Raw genomic sequence first — 24,506 nt, 5'->3', positions numbered from 1 at the left:
TATCATTTCTGGAAAAGGGGTGGCGGTTGATCAGGAGAAGGTTCGTGCGATGTTGGAATGGCCTATACCCAAGAATGTGAAGGAGCTTCGCGGGTTTCTTGGCCTTACGGGCTACTATAGGAAATTCGTGAAACACTATGGCAGCATTGCTCGGCCAATGACTGTGCTCTTGCAGAAAGACCAGTTCGCTTGGAATACGACTGCGACTACGGCCTTTCAAGCGCTTCAAAAAGCAATGACTACGGTGCCAGTACTCGCGATGCCTGACTTTGACGCTCAGTTTGTGGTGGAGTCTGATGCATCCGGAGTAGGATTGGGAGCGGTACTGATGCAGGGAGGGCAACCTATTGCATTTTTTAGTCAGGCCCTTACGGAGAGACAGCGCTTGAAATCAGTCTATGAAAGGGAACTTATGGCCATTGTCTTCGCAGTGCAGAAATGGCGGCATTACTTGTTCGGGAGGAAGTTTTTGGTGCGCACTGATCAGAAGAGCCTGCGTTTTTTGATGGAGCAACGCGAGGTCAACCTTGAGTATCAACGATGGCTCACTAAACTACTCGGGTTTGATTTCGACATTGTCTATAAGCCAGGGCTCGACAACAAGGCCGCTGACGCCTTATCAAGAAGAATGGGAGTGTCGGAGTTGTATGCTGTGTCTATCTCTTCGGCTCTCCAGTTGGAAGAGATTGCGGGAGAGGTCGACAAGGATCCTGCACTTCAGCAACTTATCAACGAGTGGACTGCAGATCCTCTGTCTCACCCGGATTATGCGGTAGTCCAGGGTCGCCTGTTGCGACAAGGGAAACTGGTGATACCAAAGGATTCCGCATTTGTGGGGCTGATCATGCGGAAGTATCATGACGGCAAGATGGGAGGGCACGGGGGTGTCTTAAAGACTCAGAAGAGGATCGCAGAACTGTTCTATTGGAGCGGAATGCTGACTGACATTCGCAAATTTGTGGCATCATGCTTGGTTTGTCAACGACAAAAATACTCTACGCTGGCTCCGGGGGGGGGGGGGGCTGCTTCAGCCTTTACCGATTCCTGAGAAAGATTGGGAGGATGTCTCAATGGATTTTGTGGAGGGGTTGCCGCGTTCGAAGGGACTGAACTCCATCATGGTGGTCGTCGATCGTCTGACAAAGTATAGCCATTTCGTGGGTATCAGTCACCCGTTTACAGCCACAGATGTCGCATTACTCTTTGCTCAAGAGATAGTGAAGTTACATGGCTATCCGAGGACAATTGTCTCCGACCGTGACAAGGTTTTCACGAGCCTGTTTTGGAAGGAGCTGTTTCGTCTCGCTGGGACTCGTTTATGCTTCAGCACGGCCTATCATCCCCAAACCGATGGCCAGACTGAGGTCACTAACCGGGGCATGGAAACATATTTGAGGTGTTTTGTGGGAGACAAGCCAAAGACGTGGGCACAGTACTTAGCTTGGGCGGAGTTGAGCTATAATACGTCCTATCACTCATCGCTGAAGATGACTCCTTTCCGCGCTTTATATGGTCGTGACCCACCTACACTCCTCAAATATGAGAATGGATCGACGGTGAACGCAGAGTTGGAAAAGCAGTTGCAGGAGCGGGATGCGACTTTGACCCTGCTGAGGGAGCATCTCCACAGGGCTCAGCAGACCATGAAGGACCGAGCTGATAAAAGCCGCAGGGACATTGCTTTCGCAGTGGGAGATCTTGTTTTTGTCAAACTTCGTCCCTATAGGCAGAGGTCTTTGGGTCGTCGTCTGAACGAGAAGCTATGTGCTCGCTTCTATGGCCCGTTTCCAGTCGAAGCAAAGATTGGGCAGGTGGCTTACAAGTTGAAGTTACCAGAAGGATCCAAGATTCATCCGACTTTTCACATCTCGCAACTCAAGAAGGCAGTGGGAGAATCAGATGAGTTTCAACCTCTGCCTCCGCAGTTATCCAGTGAAGGGGAGTTGATTGTGGAACCGGAGAGCGTGTTGGCTACGCGTGATCACCCACGTACTGGCCAAAAGGAGCTTTTGATCAAGTGGAAGGGCTTGCCCAGTCATGATAGCACTTGGGAGTGGAAGTCAGTCGTGAAGGAGCGGTTTGAGGGGTTTGACCTTGAGGACAAGGTCAATTTCGTTGGGGAGGGTATTGATACGGTTGGGGTTACTAGGCCTCCAGACCTGTTTCACTACAGGCGCAAAGGCAAGGCCCATCGAGTCTGATAGAGGAGGGGGAGAGGCCCAGTGATGAAGTGGTAAGCTGGGGGGATCTAGAAGCATGAGGAAGTGATGACCTGTCCTTGCTGTTACGGACGCACATGGGATGTTGGCGTTGGCATTGCAAGTTGTTGAGTGAAGGTCAAGTTTATAAATAAGGAATAAGTCTGTCATTATCTTTTATCAATTGTTTGATCAACTTTGTGCATGGGGAGAGTGAGAAACTCCTGAGAAAAACTCAACCTGTACACATTTGCGATCAATACAACTCTATTTTCATTCTCAGACCACATTGTTCTTCCTTTTGATAACTAAAGTCTATCAAAATCCAAGGTTTTGGTGAGAATGTTAGTAGTGTTAAAGTCTTTGTGGACCATGTGGAGGATTTCAACTTTTTAAAAGGAGAGTCTAGCTAGTTTGGCTGTGATGCTGTGACTTATCTCATCTTCAAGCTTTTGTTGTGAGCTCTTATCATTTTGTTGGCTTATCATATACTTTCTTTAGGGTTTTCATTTCCATGCTCTCACTTGAAAACAAAATTACTGTTTGACATTTTATAGTATTCAGCATTTTGATTACATGTCTCGTTTGGTTAACCGGCATCTATTATGGTTGAGTTCAATAGAAAATTCATTTTATTATAGAGTTTTTGAATAATGTTGCACACCAACAAAAGCCGGAGCTTTTCTTATTAACTGAAAGAACATAAAATAATATGCAAACCAAACAACAAACAAAGAAATATCAAAGCTAAGATTTGTCTTCAGTTGACAACTCCAAAGTCTTATCTTTGGATGACTCTAATACTTCTATGTATGCGAAAAATAATACAAACATAAAATCACAAGCACTACATTTCATTCCTTTTAGCATAGAGTAACGTCTTGTGTAATGCAAAATATACAAATGTCATAAGATTTGATCATCCATGTCCACATGTCACAAACCCTGACTATTTCTTAGGCTGGCCTTGACCAGCTGCCGAGCCACCTTTACCTCCTCCAGCAGCACCGCTAGTTCCCGCACCACCGGCAGCACCACCAGCTCCACCTGCTGGAGCACCTCCGGCTTCAACCGTGGTAACTTTAAACCTTTCATCTCTTAACTCTGTTGGTCCCAAATTGACACTTAGACTCCTCTGCATAGTCTTTGACTTCGTAAGAGGACGAGAATCTTTCTTGAACTGAGACATAGCGTCTCCGATCTTGTTAAAGAAACCAAGAAACTCGTCTTTGGCTCCACCTGGAAACATCTTCTTCAACAGCTGAAGCTGCCCCACATAAAGCTCTCTCATATACTCTAGTAACATCAAGACTCTCATGTCCACCTTGGATCCTTCATCATCATCATCACCATAGTTAACATCATCATGACGTTCTTCATAAACTCTGTGGTAGATATCTCCCATGTCGCTGTATTGTCTCTTCATGCTCCCACTTCTTAGCCTCGTGGATTCAGAATCATCGAACAATCCAAAGAAGAGACTGTTCTTGCAGCTTTTGTCTTCTTCGTCTTCTGTGGAATGATAACTCAGAGAGTTGATGCTAAGATCATGTTTCTTCCCCATAGACACAATACAAAGTTGATTTTCCCAAGTCTTTTGCGCAGCGTATCTTTGTGTTTTTGTTTTGTTTTGCTTTGTTTAGAATGTGTGTCAAGATCTGAGGAAGATCTTTAGATATAAAAAGATGAAAAGTGTGATAGATTTGGAAGCAAGCTTGTTTCCAGACTTGTCAACACGACGCTGGCACGACTTCTTCCAACGTTGACTAGATACGGGTCCAAAGCATTTGATTTTGTGTTTGGTTTTCAGCCAATAATGAGGTGACAGTTGTATCGATTTGTGCCACGCTGTCACCATTCCTGAGTTCTTAGGAGATAAGTGATACATTCGTTACATATTCATCATAATTTCGAAGACATGTAGAAGAAGTTGACGATTATTATATAATATAAAGTACATTCATAATGGAGGAGGCTTATCTAACTAAACTTATGTTTATGCTTCTGATGGACTATGTTGAGGAGGGCAAAGTTTGCACGATAATTCTAACTTGTATAACTAAACTATACTATATGATACAACCGATCATTATAACTAAACTATATGATTATGAAAAAAGACTATATGTTAAGTAAAAAATATAGTCTATATGTTAAGAGAAAAATATGATTACGTAGGAATTTTATTCGTAACTAAAAACGAAATTTATTTTTTGATGCTAAAAAAACATAAAAAAGAATTTTAATTTATATCTAATTTTTGTTGTGAATGAAGAGGGGAACTTATGTGTATTATTAGGTCGACCAACTGGTTTTTATATACATATGGTAATGACGGTCTAAGTACTGGATCGACATGAGATCGTACTTATCCTTAACTAGATAATGACTATCAATACGTAAGATAAACACCAACTATAATGTAGATAAACACAAGAGTAGATAGGCGCCAGTATGATCCTACGGATGGGCTTGGCCCGTCTTGCTACACGGGCTGATAAATGGTTTGATCACTAAATGGTTTATAACACTCCCCCTTGATCGACACATCCGGTCAAGGTTCATTCATGCTTTGGATGTTGCCTCATTAAAATCTCTCTTGACAAACCCAAAACCCAATGTGGTAAAAGAGAAAACAAGACAAGAAAAAGAGTACAACACATGAACTCCCCCTGATGAATGCATCACCGAAGATCCTTCAGTCGACGCATGCCTATCTTCCATATGAGCTTCTTGAACGTTGAGGTTGGTAGTGACTTGGTGAAGAGGTCGGCTGAATTCTCACTCGAACGGACTTGCAATACTTGGACCTCTCCTGCCTTCTGAAGCTCGTGTGTAAAGAAGAACTTAGGAAGACTATGTTTCGTCCTATCTCCTTTAATGTATCCATCCTTAAGTTGTGCGATGCATGCTGTGTTATCCTCGTATAGGATGGTCGGTGGATCATACCACAAGTGGTACGAATATGCTGTGTAATGGATCTCATCCATACACTCTCACGGCTGGCTTCATGCATGGCTAATATTTCTGCGTGGTTAGAGGATGTGGCTGCCATGGTCTGCTTCATGGACCGCCAGGATATAGCTGTCCCACCGTGTGTAAAAACATAACCAGTCTGAGATCTAGCATAATGTGGATCAGAGAGATAACCTGCATCAGCAAAACCAACTAAATCTTCCTTAGATTTGTTAGTAAACATAAAATCCAAGTCTTTCGTTCCTTGTAGTTAACGAAGTATATGTTTAATCCCGTTCCAGTGCCTTTGGGTCGGACAGGAGCTGAACCTAGAAAGTAAGTTCACAGCAAAGCTGATGTCTGGTCGTGTGTGGCCAGCTAAATACATCAGAGCTCCTATGGCACTGAGATAAGGCACTTCGGGACCAAGGACTTCCTCATTTTTCTTCTTCGGACCAAATGGGTCAGTGTCCGGACCAAGACTTCTCACGACCATGGGGCTAGTCAATGGGTGAGACTGGTCCATATTAAATCTTTTGAGTACTTTTTCTGTATATGCCTTTTGATGCACAAGAATTCCATCTTTCATATACTCAAGTTGCAATCCCAAACAAAACTTTGTTTTTCCAAGATCTTTCATCTCGAATTCTTTCTTGAGATATTCAACAGTTTGGGAAATTTCTCCAGAGGTTCCTAGGATATTTAAATCATCTACATATACTGCAATGATTACAAAACCCTTATTGAACTTCTTTATGAATATGCATGGGCAGATCTGGTCGTTTTTGTATCCTTCTTTCAGGAGATATTCGGACAGTCTATTGTACCACATTCGACCTGATTGCTTTAATCCATAAAGAGACTTGTTCAATCTGATACAATGTTGTTCTCGAGAACTCTCTTTGTTTTTCAATTCAATACCATCTGGAATTTTCATGTATATCTCATTATCCAGTGGACCATATAAGTAGGCAGTTACAACATCCATTAACCGCATATCAAGACCTTCTCTTACAGCCAGACTTATTAGAAATCTTAAGGTCGTAGCATCCACCACAGGGGAATAAGTTTCCTCATAATCTATTCCTGGTCTTTGTGAGAATCCTTGTGCAACAAGTCGTGCTTTATATCTCACAACTTCTCCTTTCTCATTTCTTTTTCTCACAAAAACCCATTTGTATCCCACTGGTTTTATGTTGTGAGGTGTCCGGATGATCTGTCCAAACACTCCTCTCTTTTTCAGTGATTCTAACTCCACATTAATGGCTTCTTTCCATTTCAACCAATCTGGTCGTTGCATACATTCTAGTATAGATGTGGGTTCTAGATCCTTATTATCCATCAATTCGACTGCTACATTATAAGCAAATATATCACTCATGTCGACATGTTTTCTGTTCCATTTCCTTCCAGACATGACATAATTTATTGAGATCTCATTATTGTCAGGAACTTCATTACCTTGATTCTTAGCGTCCCAAGTATCTTTTGGTGGTACATGAGTTTCCTTTTCCATGTCTAGAGTTTCCACTTTGTCGGATTTCTTTGCACTCTTTCTTTTCCGAACTTCTTTGTCTTTGGAACCTACTGGTCTACCACGTTTCAATTGTGGTTTAGACGTAGTAGCAGCCTGATTATGTCCATCACGGACATCAAGTCTTATTGGTGCATTTGCAGCTGGTATGTATGACTTGGTTACTCTATTTGGGTCAGCAAAGGAATCTGGCAATCTGTTAGCTAGCTCTTGAAGATGTATAATCTTCCGGACTTCTAGATCACAATCTCTAGTCCGAGGATCCTGCCATGTTAAGGATGTTTGATTCCATTTTATATCCTGTACCAGCTTACCATAATCTCCCCCTAATGCTGGATACTGGGATTCATCAAAATGACAATCCGCGAACCTGGCCTTAAACAAATCACCTGTTGTTGGCTCTAGGTACTTAATAATAGAAGGGGAATCGTATCCAACATATACTCCCATCCTCCTCTGAGGTCCCATCTTTGTTCTCTGTGGTGGTGCTATAGGCACTTGGACGGCACATCCAAAAACTCTTAGATGGGATATATCTGGCTCATGACCCGTTAGTAGTTGGGATGGCGAGTATTTGTGCTCACTAGATGGCCTGATGCGAATTAGCTCAGCTGCATGTAGTACTGCATGTCCCCAAGCTGATACTGGGAGTTTGGTATTCATTAAGAGTGGCCGGGCAATCAGCTGGATCCGTTTTATAAAGGATTCAGCCAGGCCATTCTGAGTATGGACATGTGCTACAGAATGCTCCACACTTACCCCCATGGACATACAATAGTCATTAAAAGCTTGGGAAGTGAATTCACTTGCATTGTCTAGACGTATAGTCTTTAATGGAAAATCTGGAAAATGTGCTCTCAGTCTTATTATCTGAGCCAGCAATCTTGCAAGTGCTAGATTACGAGTTGATAGGAGACAAACATGTGACCATCTTGTGGATGCATCAATCAGGACCATAAAATATCTAAATGTCCCACAGGGTGGGTGTATTGGTCCACAAATATCAACTTGTATTCTTTCTAGGAAATTTGTCACTTCCTTATTCACTTTGGTACGTGATGGCTTAGTAATTAGTTTCCCTTGTGAGCATGCTTCACATGTGATATTCTTAGGGATAACTCTTTTTGTTTTCAAACTGTGACCATTTGAATTTGATATGAGTTTTCGCATCATGTTCGAACCGGGGTGTCCCAGCCGATTGTGCCAAAGAGTGAACTCTTCTTTGAATTCTTTATTCAAGACGGCATTAGCCTCAACAAGACTGGTCTGGGCATAATAAAGACCAGTCCCACACGCAGGTATAGTCTCAAAGACTTTCTTATTGCCTTGGGTGATTTTATAAATCTGTAGGAATTCTTTACTTCCTTCACCCATTGTTTCGATGTGGAAACCATTCAGTCTTATGTCTTTAAAGCTCAATAGACTTCTGTTTGAGCTAGGTGAGTACAAAGCATCTTCAATCTCAAGATGTGTACCTTTTGGCAATAAGATATTGGCGTGGCCATAGCCTTCAATTAAGCTAGCCGTGCCAGCTATAGTGGTGATGTTAGCTACCTTATGTGTGAGATGTATGAAAAATCGTTTGTCTCTCAAAATGGTGTGGCTGGTGCCACTGTCCACCACGATTGTATCCATTCCACTTTTCATTCTTCAAAAACAATAATCATAAAGTTAATGAACAATAATAAAATTTTCAGAGATGGTATCTTTAATGATCTAATTCTTAGGCATATGAGAAATGAAAAAAAATTTATTCATTCATAAGGATAAAGTTAAATCCAAAGCCAAACACTGATAAACAATCTTAAAGAACACCAAATCCAGGGGAAAACAATAAAAAAACGATATGGAATTTTAATTCCTTATTTCAGTATGTCTGAAGTTTCAAACTCCATGTGATCAACTTTGTCTGACTCGTGCTGGTGATCCTGGACGTCTTCCAAGTCATCATCATCATCACCATCATATCCCGGGTCTCGAACCATGTTAGCTTCCGGGTTTCTTTTTAAGCTCTCCATGTAAAGCTCACACAAATGCTTAGGAGTTCGGCAATTCTTTGCCCAATGATTACCCATACCACATCTGTGGCATCGATCAGCTTTGATCTGTGGTTTAAAAGACACACTACGGCCTCGGCCACGACCACGGCTAAAGCCGGGTGTGGTACCGCGACCACGTCCTCGCCCGTGTGCTTTAAAAGAACCACGACCTCGTCCTTGACTTCTTCCACGGTTTGGACCGGGATGGTCATTGTGTTGGACAAGGTTACTCTCTTTCTTTGGCTCTATAGCCAGCTTAGAGATGTCGGGTAATGGAGCTGTACCAGGAGGTCTCATCTCACTGTTTTTCAATAACAGTTCGTTGTTAGCTTCAGCCAACAAGAGACATTCTATCAACTCAGTATATGTGGCGAAATTCCTCTCTCTGTACTGCTGTTGCAATACCATGTTGGTTTGAGGAAACGTGGAGAGAGTTTTATTAAGCATCTCTTCCTCGGTTACTTTTTCACCACATAACCTTAACAAGGACACAATTCTGAACAGGACTGAGTTGTACTCGTCTACTGATTTGTAGTCCAAGAACCTTATGTGTTTCCAATCATATTGAGCCTTTGGAAGCAACACCGTTTTCTGGTGGTCATATCTTCGCTGTAAAGCGATCCAAAGGTCATATGGATTTTCCATGGTCATGTACTGAGTTTTCAAGTTCTCTTGGAGATGGTGGCGTATCATGTAGATAGCTCTATACTTGTCTTTGTCACTGGAATTGTTGTCTTTGGTGATTGTGTCACCAAGATCTTTTGATCGCAGCATGATCTTTGCATCAAGCGCCCATTCCAGGTAGTTGTCACCATTGCTTTTCAAAGCACTGAAATCAAGATTCGCAATCTTTGACATCTGAAAAATATTTGTAGTTTATCCCCATTAGTAAGAAAATAATCGGATCATTCACATACTCTTTCAGTCGGATACAAGCAATGCAAGTAAATAACAATATTTTTTTTCAATGATCCAAACGATTTCATGTATATGGAGGAAGGTAAAGTTAAACCTATACATCTAGGATAAAGTTAAATCCATTGCATGAAATCTGATCAGTTTTATCAATTTTCGACATGAAAGTAAACTAATCAGTATGAATGATCTATCCTAATCAGATGATTTCATGTGATATGCAGGAAGGTAAAGTTAAACCTATACAAAATCGAGATAAAGTTAAATCCATGCATGAAATCAGATTAGTATACATTTTCAAAAAAAATGCAATCATTTCTTACTTTTATTTGTTTTCGATATTTATCAGATTAAATATAATGATTTGATAATGCTAGTATATCAATAATAATCCGAAATTTATTTATTTTCAGATAAATACTAGGAATTCCTATTCCTAGTAGGATTAGGAAAAAAAATCGATATTTTTCTGATAAATGCTGAAAATCCTATTTTTTTTAAAGATAAAGATATAAGGTTTTTTAAAAAATAGGAAAATCGAATTAAAATATATAATATATTGTTTTCAGTCCGATTTATAAAAAAGAAATCGGATTTATCTTTAAAATTTCAGATTTATCTATAAGAAAAAATCGGATTTATCTTAAAAATATTAAAAAAATTCTTTCAAATTTGAGACAGGTTCTAGTCGATTTCAACATATCAGAGAAAGACTTTAAACATTCAAGAACAAGTTTCTAATGCAAGCAAACAATCAGATTAAGTTGATGCAGCAGTCGGATATATAAAAATAAATTGGTGTAATTGTCAACCTAAAAGGTTCTAGCAATTAACTCACATCAGGAAGATTAAAAAAAATCAAACAAGCTTAAACATGGTGAAACAAGACGAGATTTAAGCTTTGAAAATAGATTAGGATTTTAGATTTTATTCTGCAAAGACATACGGCTAGATGTAGCTGTATGTATGCGGCTGAGGGTTTAAATCCTTTTTGGTTTTGTTTTGAGTTTTCTGAAGATACCTGAACCTTTTGTGATGAGTTGAATGGTCTGTGAGGAGAGAGAGCTGCTACTGGTTGCTGACAGAGAGAAAAGAAGGCGACTGGAATAGCTTTAGGAGTCGCCGGAAAATAGCAAAAGATCGTTTGGTTTCTGATTTATGGGTGGTGGATTTTTGGAAGGGTTTAGAGACAAGGTCGTGCTGATAACGTGTTGTGAATGAAGAGGGGAACTTGTGTGTATTATTAGGTCGACCAACTGGTCTTTATATACATATGGTAATGACGGTCTAAGTATTGGATCGACATGAGATCGTACTTATCCTTAACTAGATAATGACTAGCAATACGTAAGATAAACACCAACTATAATGTAGATAAACACAAGAGTAGATAGGCGTCAATATGATCATGCGGATGGACTTGGCCCGTCTTACTACACGGGCTGATAAATGGGTCGATCACTAAATGGTTTATAACAATTTTAAAACTATGATCGTAATTGTTTTGGAGAGATTCTGCTGCAATATATTTCCAATAGAAAACCATTCAAAATTTCAAATTTTCAAAATTCAATTCATTACTATTTTGTTGCATGTCGCTAAAAAGTACTCTATTCATAATTTTAGAAAAGTAGTGTAAATATTCTATTTTGTTATTCAAGAATTCAAATATTACTACTTTCTATCCTCCTTATTCTAGAAAGCAATATGCGTGAGAAAGTCATATTATACTTTCTGGACACACCTTTGTGGACTAAAACCAAAGAAATAATCGTCGGTTCTCGGATAACGAAATGCTTTTGGTATGGTTTTGATTATAGATATATGCAGATACCAAACTTGTTTATATATTCAAAATACAAATCAAACATTTAAAACTTTATAACATGAGGCCCTCTTTGTTAATTTGTGGGGTCAGAGGAGCCAAAAAAAAAAAGATTTGGAAGAGGACAAAAGAACACAATGCGCATTATCTTTTGTTCGTGTTACACGGAGAGGTTGGCTCCTCCTACCAATAATAAAAAGAGAAACTGGACCGACCATCCAAAATCAATATCTTTATCAGTGCTTGTCAAATCACAAAAGTATTATTCAAAATATTTCAAGTCTGAACAAAATTCACGTAAAGTTATAAAGGCACTAAGACAAAAACCGCATACGTATCCTTTAGCCTACTACCATTGAAAAAACAAAAGAGAATCTTACGTTTTATTTCTTCTTCTTGTGCTCTAAAACAAACAATAGCTTTGTCTTCAGGCAAAGCAAAGACTTTGAGAAGATGGTTCAGAGGAAGACTTGTCAAGCAACCGAGTCTTATAATAATCTCCAGCCTGAAACTCGGTTTGGTCAAGAACATGTCAAGAGCCTTGGACCTGAGATGATGATGATGAAGAAGCGAACCAAACCTAAAAGGAAGGTTATAGACAGTCCTGTTTCTCAATCAGGTAAGTTACAGTCAACACCAAAGAAACATGATCTTGTTGTTAAAGGGACAGGTATGTCTCCTAACTACATGAAAGGCACCTCTAGCTCTGAGGCAAGGAAGGAGAACAAGAGTAGACTTAATCAGAAGAACCAAACTACTGGTCTGAAACATGATTCTCGTCATGGAGTTATAAAAGAGAAAAATATCAAGAAGCCGAGTTCGAGGATGGTTAGGGGTTTGACAAAGGCTCCGAGTTTCAAGAGATGTTCACAGAGAGCTACTTGTTCCTCTACTTTGAAAGACTCCAAGTTTCCAGACTATCTGATGCTTCATGATGATGAAGCAGTTAGCGGAACTTCTGTTTTAAAAGTCTGTCCTTACACGTACTGTTCACTCAACGGCCATCTTCACAAGCAGTATCCTCCTCTGAAAAGCTTTATATCCTCGAGGAGACGGAGTTTGAAGTCTCAGAAGAAAGCTTCCAAGGAAAATGTTGTGGAGATGTATGTAGAGGAGAAGAAAGAGTATGAGGTTGATGTTGATGTTGGTACTCAAATCTCAGAAGCTCTTTCTGAAGGAGCACCTTATTCTGAAACCGATTCAGATGGTTACTTTGGTATGGAGGAGACTTTTGTAGCTGACTCTGTGAAAGAGATCCAAGAGACTCATGAAGCTGATGATCACTACTCTGGCAGTGCAGACGAGATGGTGAAGACTTCTGAAGGTGAACATGGAACTGAATCAAGGCAGTCTGATTTTGAGGAGTCTCTAGTAGATGACACTGTGAAAGAGACTTCTTGTGAGGTCAATGATGACTCTGATAGTGAAGATATGGTGAGGTTTTTAGAAGGTGATGATGACTTGGAGGAGACTCTATTAGATGACTCTGTGAAAGATATCCAAGAGAACTCAGAAGCAGATGAAGCTGGTGAAGAGACACTAAATGATAACAAAGCTGAAGATCACAAAGAGGAGCTTCAAGGCCAAACTGAAGAAACCAAAAAGGCTCCATATAACCGTAAACAAAAGCCAAGCAACCAAGAAGAGTCAGATGTTACCATGTCTTGGACTATCATGAAAGGCAAGAAACCTCTGGCAGAGACAGAGGATTTGAAGGAGTTCAACCCAAGAGAACCCAATTACCTTCCACTTGTGGAAGATGCGGATACTGAAAAGGTTGACCTCAAGCATAAGGACATAGATGAGAGGAGAAACTCAGAGGACTGGATGTTTGATTACGCTCTCCAGCGTGCTGTTACCAAACTATCTTCAGCAAGGAAGAGGAAAGTTGCATTGCTTGTGGAGGCGTTTGAGACTGTGAAACCTGTTGTGCCACATGGTAGAGAACCTGCACCGGTTATGAGCTATGGAAGACACCTTCAGACCTGCAATTAACAGAGGTAATCAACAGAATCTCTTACAAACTAAGCTGATAAATCTGATGTGTTGCAAGTTGTGTTCTTATGGAAAAAACTTTGATGGTTTCTATGTGTGGTTGTAATATGAATGATATGATTCTCCTTAATCTGTGAGGAGGACTTGGTGTGTGCTTTTCTTTGAGACTAATGTATGAGACAATCTTATGTATTTGTCTAGTTATATGTAAACTCTTTGAAATCATATATCAATCGAATGCTGTTGTTGTTTGTTGTTATAAAACATTGACTGTCTCAGCCTCTAACCAATGATTTCCGTTGTTTTGCTACCTAGAATAGAGCATGTAACAGTATATTGAACAAAGAAATCAATAACAATCATCCATAACTATTAAGAGAAAATTAGCAAGATCACAAGAGTATGCGAGTCTAAAACAAGAAACCTAGGAGGTTAAGATTAATCCATATACACTTAAATTTTTCCAGACAAGAGCACACTAAATCAACAAACTAAAGTAGCTATTATAACTAGCAAAGCGGGACTGAAACTCAATCGTTGGTGATCTTGTTGACGAGGGACTTGTGGATGCGAGGAATCACACCTCCACCATCAATAAGAGTGATTCTCTTCACTTTCAGATCTTTGCTAGCGTTTCCAGCTAACTCAAGAACTTCTGCAGAGAATGGATGCCGTGTAGACAGTAGCAGTGGCACCAACTCTTCCATGATCTGAAGCTCCTGTCTTTACTTGACGGTGAATTCGACCCACTGGAAACTGGAAGAAGACGGACATTAAATAAAAGCAAAACCAGCATATAACTTGGGGCACAAGCTTCTCAATTCTCAGACAAATATCTTCTAGTACATTTACATCCAAACTACTACAAATATCTAATACGAAAAAAACAACAAAGTGATGTCTCAGTAATAAGAATTTCTCTGTAAAATTGAATTATAAACTAAGCAATAGCAGCAGCCAGTAAGCACAACTCAAGATCTCAAAATAAAGAAGAAAAACAAAACAGTTGCAAAGGCACTTAACATTGCATAAATCATACTCTTAAGATAGTAGTAAGCATACATTTTCTTCATGCACACAAGTGAGTGCGTATCTATTATCAACCAAAGATGTCCTCTCGATCTCCCTCGGCCATTTCAACATCCTCCATGCTACTAAACTCCAAGAAATGAGTAGGTCGATGCTCCACGTCAAAGTACTCCTTTGGGTATCCAAGTCTGACGCTGTACTTCATATCCACCGCATGCTTCGTTCCCATAAAATTATAGTTCCACGATCCGTTTTCAGGAACCATATAAAACCCGAGGAAACGGTCACTCAACAGCATCTGAACCTTCTCATAATGCGTGGGAACATAACCCCGAGGATCGCTTCTCCCGCCTGCGTCCTGGTTGTCTCGTCCCCATTCATATCCACTTTGAGTCAGCTTATAAGCCGTCAAAGAGCACGAACCCGGAGTAAAACTACACGTCATGACGATGCATTTGTCAACATCCCACTGCTTCTTGTTCTTCTCCAGAATCCGAGAATGAGAGACAACATCCTGTGGCGAGAGCTCCGGGAGCTCGTTAGGCTGCGTGTGCAACCACCCCAAGGGCTCGAGACCGTTTAACAAATCATTCTCAGGGAGAGACGAAGGCAGGTGAACAGCCTGGGAGCTTCCCCGCTGCGGCACCATCACAACGCAACGAATCTCCTTCACTCGAGGATTATCCGGGGGGCTGATACCGTACAAGTATCCAGCGATTTGGGTGCGGAGATCCGCTATGCATATGAACCTCTTCAGGAGGTTCTTCGGCATGATGTATGTGTATCCGGACTCGTTTATGTTGTCCGAGTTCACGTAGATGTGGTTGACTCTTAGGTAGAGGTTGGTTGCTGATATTGCACGCACGCGCCAATCCGTCTTGGAACTAAACGCAGCTTGCTCGTAGGGGGTCACGGTGGAGACGATGAGCTCGTCTCCGTGAACGTTTCTCGTTTTCGTTGTGACTGCAATAGCCTGGCTGGCTTGTTTCTCAATCTCAGCTATCTGTTGCCTCTGCTGAGAGGGTGGAGTGATGTCAGCTCCTAGAATAATATCTCTCATCTCCGATTGCGTTAGAGCCGATGTGCTCACATTGTTCTTCTTCGCGTAGTCAGAAAGGATGAGATCTCTTAGTGCTACCTCCACCTTCATCCATTGTTCATCAGTGAGCGAAGGCCAGATGTGATGCGGCTCAGTGACAACAGACTTGTCCGGCCTTAACAGCATCTTAGCCTTCTCGTTATTCACATGAAGTGCACGTAGGATCAGAATAAGTCTCGAAAAGCAGGTATAAGAAGAAACACTCTTCAACCAATCATCATAGATATTGAACAAAACCATCTTCGGCTCCGTCGCCTTCAGAATCATATCGCCGAACATCTCAATCTTGAGACAAGCCTGGAACGGAAGCTGAAGCTCGCTTCCCTTGATAACAACGTTAGGGAAGTCCAGCAAGTGAACCTCTAACGGATCCAGCATTCCTTTACGTGTAACAATGATCTGCTTCGGCTGTTCTTCAACGGGGAGAGACCTCACAAGCGCAGCAACCTCTTCAGCAGTTTTCCACTTCGCTAACTGTCCGAGACGCTTCTGACCAGCCCAAACACTTGTATGGATAACCTTCAAAAACAGCTGTCCAGTTCTCGGATTGAAAACAAAAACCGCACCGTTGATCGGCTTAGTTGTTAGATTCCCCTCGAACGTCTTGTGAATTGTGACACGGTAGACATTGGTATCATCCACAAACCATTTAATCTGATTATTGAATATCTCCCCATAGTTTTGAGACGACAAGTACGGCTCCGTGGGAGCGGACGAGTACAACTGCAAGCCTTTCTTTATCCTATCCCTCAACGCGTGTAGAGCCGGATTCGCCTTCATAATCTTGTTCATCGCTTGAGTAACAAGAGGCTTCGAACCAGGGAACCAATTACCAAACGCGGAATGCAAGTTGTACGCCAGATCAATCCCAATCACCACCCCGGTCGGAGACGGATATATAGACATGCTATCCGCTGTGTAGTCCATAAACTTGGCCCTGGTGTAACGCTCGATATCGTGGGAGTCGTAATCTCCCCATCGAAGCTGCACATCGATCCAGTACTTGTTGCTCGCCTTCTGGTCGAACACGTCTTTCGACTCGGCGAGCAGGCTTGGTTTCGACATTGGCCATTTACCGGAAGCGAATAGAAGAACGTCAGCGCAAGAGCTGTTCATCTTGTAACTCTTCCTCGGGTGAATCGTCTCCTTCTGCACAGTTTCTATCTCCAAAGCCTCCAGCTCATGGTCCAGCACTTGGCAAAGATCCATGACTACACTCTCGTGGATCTTTTGCCACAAATGGGCGCGGAATATCTGAATCAAAGATATCTTCAGCGTAGGAATCTTTCCATGCATGAACACTCCCGTCAGGTCCAACTGCACCTGGAAACCCAAGTAAACATTCGCCCGGTTAATCGTCGGCGACCACCAGAGAGTGAATCTCCTGTTCGGAATCTGGTTCAGACCAGACCTCTGCGCGTTCGTCAGCTTCTTGTACTTCATCGACTCCTCGAAACCAGACGCCTTCTCCCAGAAAAGACCCTCCCACGTTGGGAAATATGTTCCCTTGAAGAGTGTATGCTCGAGGATACCCTCGACGCCTCCGAGAGCTTGGATAACGTCGGTTCGGTAGTTGTTCAAGTTCCAGAGCTTCCCGTCGTGCCTCTGGTGCGTCCACCAGAATGGGTTTTGTTTAAGGACTTGGTACTGCTTAAACTCGGTCCGGACCCTCCAGCCTTTATCGTACGCTAGCGTGTGCCTATCCTTCTGGAACAGTGTGTTTATACGAGGGATTCCTCTATCCCAAGAGTCTTCAAGATCTTCTAATGTAAGACGCCTGTTCTGGACCTGCGCTTCCTGCCTCTTTAGAGCATACTCTGCCCACACACGCTGCGAATCGATGAACTCGCTCTCCCATGGCTGGATGTAACGGTACAGATTTGGTATAAGCTGATCTTCCTCGTGGCTCATCCCACTTCTAAAGTGGGTTACACCAACGTCTGTTTGCTTGCTGTGCTTGAGGTCGCTTTGTGGGATCAAGATATGACCCATTGACAACATTCCAAGACCGCCAAGCTCCTTTGGAGCGTAGAAGACAACGGGAGGAAACCGGCTAGGCATCTTTGAGTTCAGCCCTATCTTGATCCTCGTCTGGATTTTGTTCTCGCACTTGACCAGAAGGTCCAAGAGCTCTTGCGTGTGGACAGTGGCTTCGCGAAAGTAAGTCATGAGACCGATCAGAGCCGTGTTCCACTTGTTGACTATCTTGGTGAAAGTTGTTGATCCTGACGACATGAGAATCTGCCTCACGCGATTCTCAAACGCCTTCATGTGCTCGTCGTCGACCCGGAGAAAAGCAGCCGCAGTCCTCTCCTTGGTCTGTTCATTCTGAAGATTCCACACACCATCTTTAGTATTGCTTTGCGTCATCCTGATTTTGGGAAGTATCCGAACTTCAAATCCACACATGCTGAAGAGAAGGTTGGGATTATCCTTGCTGTAGACAGAGACAAACCCATTCTCCCACTCCAAAGTCGTGATGCTCCGAGGCAGACGGTTCTTTATGCCCCAGAACACGCTTCTACCGAGATTAACATCGTGTTTCATCAGCCTCATCCTCGCATCTCTCGGCCAGCACTTTTTGTTGTTGTATCCCACCATGTTCTCATTGTTGGGATCGGGATGCTCCGTGAGATACCTCTGGATAAGATCACGTGCCTCTTGGTGGGTGAATTTAAACATTATATGAACTCTGTCTATGTACCGAGCATAGATCCTTATGGGATGACACGTCTCCACTTTCGTATCCCAAAACGTCATAAACTCGTTAGGCGTCTGCGGCGGTCCAGCGATTTCAGTTGCTCGAGTCAAACCGAGAAGCACGAGATCAAGAGACAGTCCGTAAAACTGAACAACAAACGACGCAAACTGAAGTCCCCTGATCAGACCGTGCGAGTTGGTATGACTCATATCCTTGTAAGCCAGAAGCACGTTGTTCTTGGCGCACATGTAATCTGCGAGATTGTGATCAAGAATCAAACGGAGAAGCCTGTTCAACATAGTAATATCGATCTTCTCAAAGAGCTTTTCGAACTTGGTCTGGAGCATCACCACACACTGCCCATCACTCGTGTCCCATACGCCTTGCAAGTTATTTACACCTTGACACCACTTGTAAACCAGAAGCGGTGGCGGCTCAGAGTCTGCCGGCTTGATCCAGTTCGGGAACAAACCGCGCTTATCACCTTCGTACCACAAGTACTGATCAAGATAAGCATCTGTAATCTTCTCTAGAGGATCTATCTCGTACACTGGAATCAAGTAGCTGTACAGATCCATAAACTGTATGCCAACCTCTTTCATGTTACGCTGCGTGAGGAGAAGACGTTTGATACGTGACAATGCTTCATGAGGATTGTCGTAAGCTTGCTCAATCAGACCAAGCTCCTCTCGCTGCTGCTGGTTCAACCTCACGGCACCACCGTATGATTCCTTCAGCCTCTCGAGGGCCAGGATGAGAATCTTCGTGTCGTGCTTGTACGACAGTGGAGGGAACGGAATCGGAGAGAACATCCTCGATTCCAGCCAATGAAAAGTCGTTCTGTGAATCGACACTGCTTCCTCCGAAGTAACGTACGGACCATCTTTCAAGTAATTGTGCTGCCGCTCCTGCTCCGCCTTTAGCCAAAGACGAGTCAACCTTCCTAGATTCTTCTTACAAACAGTCTTATCAACTGTAGCTCCTCTTCTGATACGCTCACGGTTGTAGTGAGCAACGTTAGTCCACCAATCAGCCTTAGACTTAACATAACGAAGAATCATATTCTCGACCGGTACGGGCAACCCGGGGACCTTCCAAGCGATATTAGCTTTCCAGCACCGCCACGCCTCGCTAAGATGCTGTAATATCGTCTTCGCTTTGTTTTTCCTGATACCTTCAGGCATTGCATCGAGAACGTCATGCATGACGGCAGCTCGAAGCTCCAGATCGAAATGGCTTTCGACTCTCTGCTTCGTGACCGTTTTCGCAACTCCTTTCGAGTGACGCCCCTCGAACTGACGGCCGAGAAGGTTCCCTAGCCATCGTTCGAGAAGAGGAACTATTCCTCGTAGGAAAAACAACCAAACCCTCCACATGGGAGCCCAGAACCCACACCCTGGTCCTTTACCGACTGGACCGGTGTTGAAACGGTAGTATATCAAGTGCTTTAAGTCCTTGCACATCCTGATCTGCCTCATGAGTCTGTACTTGTACCGGTACATACCCGTCAGCTGGCCGACGTGGGAGAATATATACTGAAGCCCGTCAGCCAGCTGGAAGGCGTCTACGTTACCGAGGCGGAACTGGACGTTTGCATCGACCACAAGTTTCGTCAGGCGGAGGATCTCTCGGCAGAGATGGAAAGCGTTCCCGAAACGCGACTTCTTCCTCTCTTTGGTGGTTAAAGTCTTCACAGGCTTCAGGTTGAAGTTGTAGTCGAGATGCAAATAGTTCAAACCCTTGCGGTGAATCAGCAGATTCAGCATGTTATGCCCTTGCCGGCAGACTTGCAGACCCGCTTCAACCCAGTCCAGTTCGGTGCTTTGGAAAAACTTTGTCGCCGCGAGGGAGCGGAATAAATGCTTCTTCTTATGAGACTTAGGTGGTCTACTGTGCAGACCGTTCAGCACGTAGCATTTCAAAAGCTTTTGGTAACTGACACGAACTTTAACAGGATAAGACTGAGGACAGTGCTCCTTGAACCACTCTGACACCAGTGGGATATCTTCGGACCGCCGCGTCCTCCCAGACCTCATATTGAAAGGCCGTGGCGCAAACAACAAAGAGATTCCAGCAGATGTAGTGTCGGTATAGAGCTTTGTGTCTTTTAGCAAAGGCTCTACTCCTTCAGGTAAGGTAAAATCATCATCTTCATCTTCATCCTCATCATCACCATCATCATCATAAAACTTCCTTTTCCGCCTTTCTTTATTAGTATTGCTGCTTATTGGGTGAATCAACGGATCGTAATAAAAAGCAGGAAGATCAGGATCCTCGGTCTTTACGTACATAACCATAGGGCTGTGATACACGCCTAGTTTCACCTTCCTCGGCCTATTATTATACAAATGAGGAAAAGCTATTCTGTATTCAGTTCTCAAAGGAGAGCGAATGATAAGCTTGGTGATGTCATTAAACTCGTTCCAATCCTCATCCCCTCTCTCCATGTCTCGGTACAAAGGCTCAAACTTAGGACCGCCGGGTATGCACATGTTCAAAGCCTTCGCTGTGAAGAAAGATTCCTTGTCAAACAAGTAGAAGTAGTTCCGATCGATTAAATTATCAGACAGCAGCTGTCCCGCAAGCCTGTGAAGGGTCGCCATGATCGGAAGCGAGAGATTCCACCTCTTGTAGCTAGGACCGTTAATGAGTTTGGTCTTCACCAACGGCTTATGGTCGTAAAACCAAGTGTACACAGCTGAATCCTCCTCCTCGTCAAGCTCCATCTGAATCGCCTCGAGAGGCTCCACGTCAAGCAAGTTATCCGCGTAGTCAAGAGGAGGCTCCTCGTCATCAAACGGAGGAAACCTCATTCTTTTAAAGTGGCGACGGTCCCTCTTCTCCCTCCGCATCATGATCCACATAGTGCCCCACTGAGCCATGTAGATAGGCTCCACGACCAACGGGATCTCGTTCACGAACGTGATGGCTCCGGTGACGTGGTACAGAACCTTCACGTCACGGACCTGCTCCCAGGGCATCGGCATGTTCTCAAGAAGCTTGAAGACGGCGTGAGGGACGAACTTGAGTGCTCCTAGGTATACGCGTTTGTCGTGAGTGAATTTCTTCGATGACATGTCGCCGTGGTCCTTGATGATCTTCCTGACGTGCTCAGGGGGCATGTCCTCCTTTTGAGTCTCCACGTGTCCGAACCTCCTCTTGTTATCTCCGTAGCGTTTCGAGTTTAGCTGCGTCCATCTACGAGACTTCTCTTCGAGAGTAGGAGTCGGATTACAAGGTGGCGGCATTGTGGAGCCACCGGTGCCAGGAGGGGCTAAGGGCATAGCATCGTTGTTGCTCCACATGGCTAGGGTTTTCAAATCCAAACGCTGAACAGAGTCGCGGAGGTGTAAACCCTAGATCGATCGCCAAGAACTTAGTGAAGCTAATCGATTAATTGACAAAAACTATTTTTGATCGAGTCGCTTTTTTTTTTCTTTTTCAAGGGAAACAAGTAGTAGTTATTATATACAAAACTCAGAGGCGGTGTGCTTAGGCGGTTATTCAAACATCATCGGTTATTGGGCCTTTGATTATGATATTGGGGATTTTGCTTGTGTTAATTTTATATAATACATAATATAATTATAAAATTTATAAAAAACAGTATAGACTTTGTATATCTTGTTTTAGAATAAAATTTTAGTTAACATTGATTTATAATAATAATATTATACTACTAGTTACGAAATTAATTAATGTGTTATTTTTAAATTTTTAGTAAGAACAGATTTTGTTATAATTAAAAAAATAAAATTCATATTTATAGTTGGCTTATTATTAAGAGAAATTAGGCTCCATATACACAAAAAAACCAATATTTGCAAAATATGCTAGGACTAATTTTGATACTGTTGATATTTTCATAATACAGAATTACCCCTACCCCAACTATCTGAACCATTCTCTATCTTGTGTCTTCTTATTATCTTATGTCCATAACAATCTTCTTACTTCTCTCTCTTGTATTTTCTTAAAATCACCAAACACAACTTTTTCCTATTAATCTAAATATTTTTTTCCTTATCTTTTCTATTTCCAACGATGTGAATCAACAACTGGTACATATATTTCAATTAGTACAGAGTATGAATCTAATGAGTACTATCCTCACATGAGTTTTTCTATCTATCATCTCTATTCTTTTACTCAATCCGACCGTGATATGAATGTATAAGAAATTTTGTTTAATATACATGTGAGATCTCTTCAATTCATTCGCTGGTAAAAGCTCATGGTTGTATTGATGGTTTATATAATCAAGAAATATAGAGATTTCCCGACATTGATGAAACCTGAATCTAACATTTAAGTTATTTGTGCTTGTAGTCGATATTTATTAAGTTAACGGATAATTGTTTGATTACATGCTACAAATCACATATTGTGAGCATATGCATGTTTGGTTAGTTGTTACTAAACCGGTGGATGCCGATTTTTTCACAAAATATATTATCATTAGCTGATAAAATGTCTACTTAGCTGTTATAAAACATGTTAACGGCCTTTTAAAACGGTTTGTAATTTTTTCTAAAAAATAGTTTGAGTTGGCTGATAAATAGTTTGTTAGATGCTAAGAAATAAGTTAGTAGGTTAAAACAAGTCACATAACAGTTTATGTTGAAACTTTGTATTCATATTATATATAACATATTATGATTTGCTGATACATGTTTGGTTAATTGTTAAAAAAAATGTTATCGCTTTTTACATTGGTAAAATGGTTAAAGTAGCAATCGTTAACTAATATATTATTCTGTTAGAAGTTACAAATTATGTTAACGTGCTAAATTAATCATTATCTATTCAACTAATATTATCCAAGCGGTTAACAATTATTGTATCATATATAACTAAAATTTAGGGCAAGAAAGAGAAACATATAAAAATTTAGGGCAGGGGTAAAATGGGAAAAATGACAAAAATATCTACAGTGGGCATGAGTTTTTCTTGCTTTAGGGTAGTTTCTTAATTTCTTGGTGAGTTGGGTATATTCATCTAATTGTCTCTATTATTAATGTAAATAATCAAATATGTCATATTAACTAATTGGTTAAGTGGTCTTACTATGACTTGTTAATAGATAAGAATAGGATCCTAAATTAATAGATTAGATCTTTGGAGTCGGGGTCCTATCCATGACTCTTACTAAATTTTATTAGAATTTTGAAACCGTGTTTAGCTGTACAGCCATAACTTCAATTTTAGGCATGGGCACTTTATCCCGATTCGAACCTAGAAGAACCCAAAAATTTATAAGTTTCTAGTTGGGTTCAAATTTCTCTATATGAAAGAACTAGAACCCAGAAGAACCGACTCGAATAGATCTAAACCCGAAAAAAAACCGATCCGAATAGAACCAATCCGATAAGAACCGATTCATACCCAAGTTAAAAACAAGAATTTCTAAACTATGATTTCATGTGTTCTATTTTCTATATTTTAGTTTATGATTTAGTTGAAATATTTTTTATTAACAATCTTTTATTATTTTTATAATATTTCAAGTAATATGAAATTTTAAATGTCGAATTTAGAGTTTAAAAAATGTTTATTATCAATTCTTAATAGTTTAGTTTTAGTTATTTTGAAATTTTCTGATAAATATGATGAATTTTGACTAAAATTTGATAGAATTCGGATATTTAGGATCTTTTGCGTATAACCCGACCCGGATCTGATATGGATCCAAAAAGTACATGTATTTTACAGGTGTTTTAATTATAGACCCGAACCGACTTAGATCCGGGAAGAACTGACCCGAACCAAAAAAATTGAAGTACTTAATTGGATGATTGGATCCGGATCCGAAAAGAACCGACCGAATGCCAAGGTCTAACTTCAGTGATGTTTATACTTCGCATGATACATAACACGTTAACATAGTTTGAGACTCCTATTAACTGAAACAAGATAGATTACAACAAGGAAAACTCTAAACGATGTTAATAGTTTATATACCACTAGAAGATGGCAACTCTCAAAATTTGTTTTGTTTGTGTATTTTTAGAGGAACAACAAAAAATCTGTATACATTTTCATGTCATATTAAAACAAGAAACCTAGGAGGTTGAAATTAACTCATATACACTTGAGTATGTCCAGACAAGAGCACACTAAAGTCAATATGCTAAAGTCGACTGCTAAATATACACACTAGTAGCTATTATAACTAGCAACTCAGTCGTTGGTGATCTTGTTAACGAGCGACTTGTG

The 24,506-nt window shown here is 41.4% G+C and overlaps 4 protein-coding genes across 4 annotated transcripts; 1 reads left to right on the top strand and 3 right to left on the bottom strand.

Annotated features, from left to right (window-relative positions):
- Nucleotides 1-2,849: 2,849 nt before the first annotated feature.
- On the bottom strand, nt 2,850-3,762 carry LOC106409275. The gene has a single exon (XM_013849931.3). The coding sequence runs from the start codon at nt 3,760-3,762 to the stop codon at nt 3,148-3,150; it is 615 nt and encodes a 204-aa protein (XP_013705385.1). The 3' UTR covers nt 2,850-3,147.
- Nucleotides 3,763-8,549: 4,787 nt separating this feature from the next.
- Nucleotides 8,550-9,584, bottom strand: LOC106373349. The gene has a single exon (XM_013813535.3). It carries the CDS (start codon nt 9,582-9,584, stop codon nt 8,550-8,552), a length of 1,035 nt encoding a protein of 344 aa, XP_013668989.3.
- Nucleotides 9,585-11,793: 2,209 nt separating this feature from the next.
- LOC106411249 (calmodulin binding protein PICBP-like) lies at nt 11,794-13,727 on the top strand. Its single transcript, XM_013851970.3, has one exon. The coding sequence runs from the start codon at nt 11,920-11,922 to the stop codon at nt 13,459-13,461; it is 1,542 nt and encodes a 513-aa protein (XP_013707424.1). The 5' UTR covers nt 11,794-11,919; the 3' UTR covers nt 13,462-13,727.
- Nucleotides 13,728-14,160: 433 nt separating this feature from the next.
- On the bottom strand, nt 14,161-23,959 carry LOC106408684 (pre-mRNA-processing-splicing factor 8A-like). The gene has a single exon (XM_022700835.2). It carries the CDS (start codon nt 21,593-21,595, stop codon nt 14,561-14,563), a length of 7,035 nt encoding a protein of 2,344 aa, XP_022556556.2. The 5' UTR covers nt 21,596-23,959; the 3' UTR covers nt 14,161-14,560.
- Between the last annotated feature and the right edge of the window lie 547 nt (nt 23,960-24,506).

The sequence above is a fragment of the Brassica napus genome, chromosome C4 (genome assembly GCF_020379485.1).
Source record: "Brassica napus cultivar Da-Ae chromosome C4, Da-Ae, whole genome shotgun sequence".
Classification (NCBI taxonomy): domain Eukaryota; kingdom Viridiplantae; phylum Streptophyta; class Magnoliopsida; order Brassicales; family Brassicaceae; genus Brassica; species Brassica napus.
This window is presented reverse-complemented; position numbering and strand designations above follow the sequence as displayed.

Bases quoted from the DNA above. Each gene is read 5' to 3' on its own strand.
- LOC106373349 (XM_013813535.3), bottom strand. From the start codon at position 9,584: ATGTCAAAGATTGCGAATCTTGATTTCAGTGCTTTGAAAAGCAATGGT.
- LOC106408684 (XM_022700835.2), bottom strand. From the start codon at position 21,595: ATGTGGAGCAACAACGATGCTATGCCCTTAGCCCCTCCTGGCACCGGT.
- LOC106409275 (XM_013849931.3), bottom strand. From the start codon at position 3,762: ATGGGGAAGAAACATGATCTTAGCATCAACTCTCTGAGTTATCATTCC.
- LOC106411249 (XM_013851970.3), top strand. From the start codon at position 11,920: ATGGTTCAGAGGAAGACTTGTCAAGCAACCGAGTCTTATAATAATCTC.